General features: G+C 39.4%; 1 protein-coding gene across 1 annotated transcript in view; it reads right to left on the reverse strand.

Moving 5' to 3' along the window:
• The window catches only part of DDR2 (discoidin domain receptor tyrosine kinase 2), an 88,891-nt gene that overhangs the window by 23,096 nt on the left and 58,362 nt on the right, over positions 1-7,433 (reverse strand). The window contains exons 9-11 of the mRNA XM_010854666.1: positions 4,551-4,613; positions 3,554-3,684; positions 4-20 (exon numbers count right to left, since the gene is read on the reverse strand). Of these exons, the coding sequence (XP_010852968.1) occupies positions 4-20; positions 3,554-3,684; positions 4,551-4,613 (211 nt within the window). The remainder of the gene's footprint in view (positions 1-3; positions 21-3,553; positions 3,685-4,550; positions 4,614-7,433) is intronic.

Below are 7,433 nucleotides of genomic sequence, written 5' to 3' on the forward strand. Positions count from 1 at the left end.
TCCAGCATCCTCCGGGAAGCCTAAAGGAGAAGGGGAGAAAGGCATGTTGGCACAAAAGAAATCATCACTCCCTCCTCTTCTTAAATCCAGCTCTTCCACTCAGATGAAAATAATTCTTTAATACTCAAACTCCAGAAGCAATGCAAGTGACAGGGATACAGCCTGGTTCCACAAATACCTACACTGTAGAAATCTAGAAAAATCTTTCATTTCATCAAGGAAGAATTTGACTTCCAAATATCTACACTGCCAACATTCATTAACTCCCATTGAAGTACTTATAAGCATCATTCACATGACACTGTAGGAACCTATCAATAACCAATCAAAGAATGTTAATCTTAGCATTTTCAGCCAGTCAGTTCAGTCGGTCAGTCGTGTAGGACTCTGTGACCCCATGAATTGCAGCATGCTGGGCCTCCCTGTCCATCACCACCTCCCGGAGTTCACTCAAACTCACGTCCATCGAGTCGGTGATGACAAGTTCTATTAAATAATGGGTTTTCTTGACACCATTCAACCACTTGATTTCATGTAGATATAAATTAAAATGCTCATGAACACAACAAATATGTTGTAATATGATGAATCTGCACTTCACCTGATCACTCTGGCATTGTATGTTGGAGTAATACTCTCTTTATCCTGCCTTTCTACTAACCAAAAATAAAATGACTACAAAATAGGAAAGGAAAGCCCTACATGTCCAGGGATACTGAGGTGAATTGTACCTGTGTGTGTGTGTGTGTGTGTGTGTGTTAGTAGCTCAGTCATGTCCCACTCTCTGTGACTCCCTGAACTGTAGCCCACCAGGCTCCTCTGTCCATGGAATTCTCCAGGCAAGAATACTGGAGTGGGTTCCCATTCCCTTCTCTAGGGCATCTTCTCAACCTAGGGATTAAACCCAGGTCTCCTGCATTGAAGGCAGATTCTTTACCATTTGAGCCACCAGGGAAGCCCAAATTATACCTAACACAGGAATAAGAAGAATTAAACAGCTAATTATTCTTGCATTCCATCTAATATGGCCTGCCTGCTCCTTCAAAATGAACTCTCATAATCTAAATATATGTGACTCTTTAGATTTAAACACGTGAAATGTTCTACTCCAGCAAACACACCTTGGGTGCACAATGGAGAAATTGAGATGTCTGCTCCATAAGCTAGGCTGATAGGTCCTCAAAAATGAGTGTGGAGCCCAGCACATGTAGGTACTCAGTAAATATGGGTTGACTCTCTCTAAGAGAGAATTGAAGACACCCTTATAAGTATCCTGCAAATAACGCTGTAGCATAAAGCTACCTTGAGTAATATATTGGGAATATAAATATATGCTTAAGGGTCTTCTACAAAAAAATCCTTTCCTCAAGGAGAAATCCTGTGTTATTCCAGAGTGTTTTTGAGTTTTCTCACTCAGGATGTACAGGGATAGAAAGAATTTCTTGAAGGACCAAGTTAAATATTCAAGGGCAAAATGTTTAGTCTCCCTTTTACCTAGAGAGTCTCCAGCCCCAAATTCCTCTCCCAGACCCTGAATATATTCCAGTAGGTTTCAGAAGAAAGACTCAGAGAAGAGTGGTAAATTCTGGTGCAGAGAAAAATAGCTCACAGAATAGAGAACACAGACTCTCCCCCTAAACTAAAAAAATGCAGTCATAACAGACTGTTCAATAAGAGCACAGCATCAAGCTTTCCAATGAGTCTTCAGACCACCAGCTTCTTCCACCACCACTCTTTGCTAGCCTTCTCCCTGGAATCTAGATACTCAGTGTGTTTCAGCATTCCAAAAGAAGAAAGGTTTTGGTGTTGCCTCATGCCAGTGCGTGAGCTCTCTGTGGATTCTACCTTTCAGCCTTCAGTCACTATTTATGGATTGAAAGCTTTAATTTACTCAAAGTATTTTCAGACTCATGACAGAAGTCCCTGTGGGAAGCAAAGAGATCCTCTCTTCTGTGAAATATTCCTGCCTAAAAACCCTAAAGTAAACTTCAGTCTTTCAGGGCCTAAGTGTGTAACAGCTCAGAAGGAATTGCAGGCTGCTTGTCTGGGTCATTCCCTTCACTTCTCTGATATTAGCCCCTTCCTCTTGTTCCACCCAGAAGGTTCCAGTCCATTCACCCCTTCTGGTATGTACTCCACAGAGGCACTAGTCTCCTCTGAGAGCCCATCTCCAAACACAGAAGCTATGAACACAATCAGGCATTATTACCCTCCCTCCCGGTCCCAGCCCTCAATGGGCACTTCAAAGTGTCACAACCCAGAGCACCTGTGACCTGTCACAGTCCACATCCATTTGAGCTCATTGACCAGGGACAATGCCCATGGCCAAAGGTGGAAACACTTTATCATCAGCAAACTCAAAGAATATCACACACTTCACAACAGTGCCCAGAGTTGCTATCCGGTCTAAAAAAAAAACAAAAGAAGTCATAGATAATCTATCCGTGCATGCGTGCTAAGTCGCTTCAGTCATGTCCAACTCTGTAACCCTATGGACTGTAACCAGCCAGGCTCCTCTGTCCATGGGATTCTCCAGACAAGAATACTGGAGTGGGTTGCCATCTCCTTTTTCAGGGTATCTCCCTGACCCAGGGATGGAGCCCACATCTGCTTATGTCTCCTGCATCGGCAGGCAGAGTCTTTACCACTAGCGCCATTGGGAAGCCCCAGGCTACCCGTGGAGGAATGTATATAGTTTAGAAGAAAAGAAGTCAACAAATGTCAAGACTGGAACAACAAATTTCAACTGGAACCAGCATAAAAAACAGGATATTAATGGCACTGAGAACTTCACATTTTTTAACCAGAAAAACAGTTAAATATAACTACTATGCCCAACTCACCATTATTCAATGAGGTTCAAGTAAAATCATGGGAAAAGTCTCTGTAGACTGTCAAGTGTTAGACAAATGTAGTAGAAATTATACAGATCACTTGGCCTAGACAAAATGACTCTGAGGAGGCGTTCAGAGGATGTATAGCCATAACATTCAAGTACAAAAAGAAGTTGGAATCCAACTTCAATCCAAGAAACTTGGCTTGGATATTAATGATGTTGGATATTTTTCTACACACACACACCAAAAACCAAGCAAGCAATAAAAAGAAAAGAAACAGCATTATCAGAAATTTTAGCTAGGTATTAGTTATGCATCAGAATTGCTTGTTAACTTTTTAAATTAATTTATTTTAATTGTAGAATAATTACTTTATAATTTTTAAAAATACAGATGCTGACACTCCACCCAAAACCCAGTGAATCAGAATCTTCCAGGAAGATGCCTAAGTTGAGATGCCTAAATGCGTTGGGAAGGAAAAAAAAGTTTTTGAGTTCTCTAGGGAGGTTTCAAAATCTCCATCCTAAAAATGAGAAACTGGACTTAGCTTATTCTTTTCTGACCCTTTCAGCCCTAGCTTTTCTATTCCTATGCCTCTTGATTATCTTTCTAACCATTTACATCGTTTTGTGATTTGCCTCTTACTCCCAGGGTAAGAGCAGCACAGGAAAGTACGGAGTAGTTTCCTATGTCATGATTGTTCTACACTTCCTCACCTTCTCCAGCATTTTCTGCCAGAACTGCCTCCAAAGGATGATGACAATGATGGCCAAGAGAATGAAGATGATGGCTACCAAGCAGCCAATCAGGATTCGAGTATTGCTGTCATCAACTTTAAGCATTGGATCTGTAACCAGGAAAGGAAAGATGAAGAGTATTATTATCTCACAAGGCAAGAAAAGATGAAGAATATTATTATCTCACAAGGCAAGAAAAGGCTTGGACCAGAGACAAGAAGGCAGAACTTGCTCCTTCAGGATAATTCCACAATATGTCACCTGAACACTTGGTATTGCTACTCTTGTATTACTTTGCTCCTATATCCTACAGTCCACATCCATGGGACAGTAGCCTCCTCCTCATCATGTATTAGACTGGATAATGGAGAGGCTTTCCATTCTTCCTAAAAGTTTGCTGCTTCATACCATGGCTTGGGTCTGCTGGCCTCTAATCTCACCTCATGTAAAGCAGGTGAAGAACCAGTTTCACCATGATTTCTTTGAGACATGCCAGGGTAGCTGAGAGTCCTCTTTGGACTTTACACTATGATTATGTATTTCCCAGATTGCTGACTTATACAGCCAGTGGCTGTCTGAAGCAATGGATACATTTGTCCATATTTCCCTGCAATTGGAGAGACTAGCTTTTCGTTCCATAGACTTCCATTCTTTCCTTGAGATCCCTACAGTGGGTCTCACCTAGACACATCCCCATCCCTGTTTTTGCTCCACGTGTCCCAAACTTCCAAGAAGCTGTTGGGACAACTCAAGACTCAGCCTCAGCTGAAGAAGCACATGGACCAGCAGGGAAGGCAGTGAGTTTGGGCCATTAACTTCGGATGTGGACTGTCCTATCTTTCCAGAGCTACTCTTCCAAGGACACCTTGTATCAAGCCTCCTACACAGTCAGGCCTTTGCACATCTCCACTCTTCTTCATCCTCTGGAAGGTCTCCTCAACTTAATTTTTATAGCGAAGAATTCCATAACACGTACCATAGGTTGTGGGGGCCACAGGCGAGGTGGGCAGGGCTCCAGAGTTGTTGTACATTGCAGCATCTGTTATAAAACAAGGGTGAGTCAGAGCTCAAGGGAAGAAGACAGCTAGGTAGTGGTTTTTCTGAAGGTAGGCTCTAAGCTAGTACTTTGTGAAATCAATTTACTGGGTTAGAAATGAAATCATATATTATTAATAAATAAATAATATTACCATTCATCTCAACAGCAAGGGCAACTTTTCTTTTGTAAGTATCATGATATTAAAACCTTTAAGAAAGAATGATCAGAGGGCTGTGACCACACATTATCATAAAGCATGCACAGGAAGTGAGACCCAAGTTCAGTAAAATACAGAGAGAATATAATGAGTTAGAGACATGGAACAGACATGGCGCTAAAGATCATCTTTCCTTCAAGGAAATTAAATTAATTGAACTCCTTTGTTTACTAAAGAGTTTTCATTATGTTTCATTGTCCTAGACTTTTAATTTACAAATTAAGCCTTCATCCTTATAGATAAATTAGAGCAGGGGTCCCCAACCTCCAGGGTCTAACACTGGATGATCTGAGGTGGAGTTGATGTAATAACAGTAGAAACAAAGCACACAATAAATGTATGTGCTACACCTCAAGAAACAAGAAAAAAGTCAAATAAATAACCTAACTCTACACCTAAAGCAACTAGAAAAGGAAGAAATGAAGAACCCCAGGGTTAGTAGAAGGAAAGAAATCTTAAAAATTAGAGCAGAAATAAATGCAAAAGAAACAAAAGAGACCATAGCAAAAATCAACAAAACCAAAAGCTGGTTCTTTGAAAGGATAAATAAAATTGACAAACCATTAGCCAGACTCATCAAGAAACAAAGGGAGAAAAATCAAATCAACAAAATTAGAAACGAAAATGGAGAGATCACAACAGACAACACAGAAATACAAAGGATCATAAGAGACTACTATCAACAATTATATGCCAATAAAATGGACAACGTGGAAGAAATGGACAAATTCTTAGAAAAGTACAACTTTCCAAAACTGGACCAGGAAGAAATAGAAAATCTTAACAGACCCATCACAAGCATGGAAATTGAAACTGTAATCAAAAATCTTCCAGCAAACAAAAGCCCCGGTCCAGACGGCTTCACAGCTGAATTCTACCAAAAATTTAGAGAAGAGCTGACACCTATCCTGCTCAAACTCTTCCAGAAAATTGCAGAGGAAGGTAAACTTCCAAACTCATTCTATGAGGCCACTATCACCCTAATACCAAAACCTGACAAAGACCCCACAAAAAAAGAAAACTACAGGCCAATATCACTGATGAACATAGATGCAAAAATCCTTAACAAAATTCTAGCAATCAGAATCCAACAACACATTAAAAAGATCATACACCATGATCAAGTGGGCTTTATCCCAGGGATGCAAGGATTCTTCAATATCCGCAAATCAATCAATGTAATACACCACATTAACAAATTGAAAAATAAAAACCATATGATTATCTCAATAGATGCAGAGAAAGCCTTTGACAAAATTCAACATCCATTTATGATAAAAACTCTCCAGAAAGCAGGAATAGAAGGAACATACCTCAACATAATAAAAGCTATATATGACAAACCCACAGCAAACATTATCCTCAATGGTGAAAAATTGAAAGCATTTCCTCTAAAATCAGGAACAAGACAAGGGTGCCCACTTTCACCATTACTATTCAACATAGTATTGGAAGTTTTGGCCACAGCAATCAGAGCAGAAAAAGAAATAAAAGGAATCCAAATTGGAAAAGAAGAAGTAAAACTCTCACTATTTGCAGATGACAAGATCCTCTACATAGAAAACCCTAAAGAATCCACCAGAAAATTACTAGAAATAATCAATGACTACAGTAAAGTTGCAGGATATAAAATCAACACACAGAAATCCCTTGCATTCCTATACACTAATAATGAGAAAACAGAAAGAGAAATTAAGGAAACAATTCCATTCACCATTGCAACGGAAAGAATAAAATACTTAGGAATATATCTACCTAAAGAAACTAAAGACCTATATATAGAAAACTATAAAACACTGGTGAAAGAAATCAAAGAGGACACTAATAGATGGAGAAATATACCATGTTCATGGATCGGAAGAATCAATATAGTGAAAATGAGTATACTACCCAAAGCAATTTATAGATTCAACGCAATCCCTATCAAGCTACCAACAGTATTCTTCACAGAGCTAGAACAAATAATTTCACAATTTGTATGGAAATACAAAAAACCTCGAATAGCCAAAGCGATCTTGAGAAAGAAGAATGGAACTGGAGGAATCAACCTACCTGACTTCAGGCTCTACTACAAAGCCACAGTTATCAAGACAGTATGGTACTGGCACAAAGACAGAAATATTGATCAATGGAATAAAATAGAAAGCCCAGAGATAAATCCACGCACATATGGACACCTTATCTTCGACAAAGGAGGCAAGAATATACAATGGATTAAAGACAATCTCTTTAACAAGTGGTGCTGGGAAATCTGGTCAACCACTTGTAAAAGAATGAAACTGGACCACTTTCTAACACCATACACAAAAATAAACTCAAAATGGATTAAAGATCTAAACGTAAGACCAGAAACTATAAAACTCCTAGAGGAGAACATAGGCAAAACACTCTCCGACATACATCACAGCAGGATCCTCTATGACCCACCTCCCAGAATATTGGAAATAAAAGCAAAAATAAACAAATGGGACCTAATTAACCTTAAAAGCTTCTGCACATCAAAGGAAACTATCAGCAAGGTGAAAAGACAGCCTTCAGAATGGGAGAAAATAATAGCAAATGAAGCAACCGACAAACAACTAATCTCAAAAATATACAAGCAA

This window comes from Bison bison, unplaced genomic scaffold (genome assembly GCF_000754665.1).
Source record: "Bison bison bison isolate TAMUID 2011002044 unplaced genomic scaffold, Bison_UMD1.0 scf7180017864346, whole genome shotgun sequence".
Lineage (NCBI taxonomy): Eukaryota > Metazoa > Chordata > Mammalia > Artiodactyla > Bovidae > Bison > Bison bison.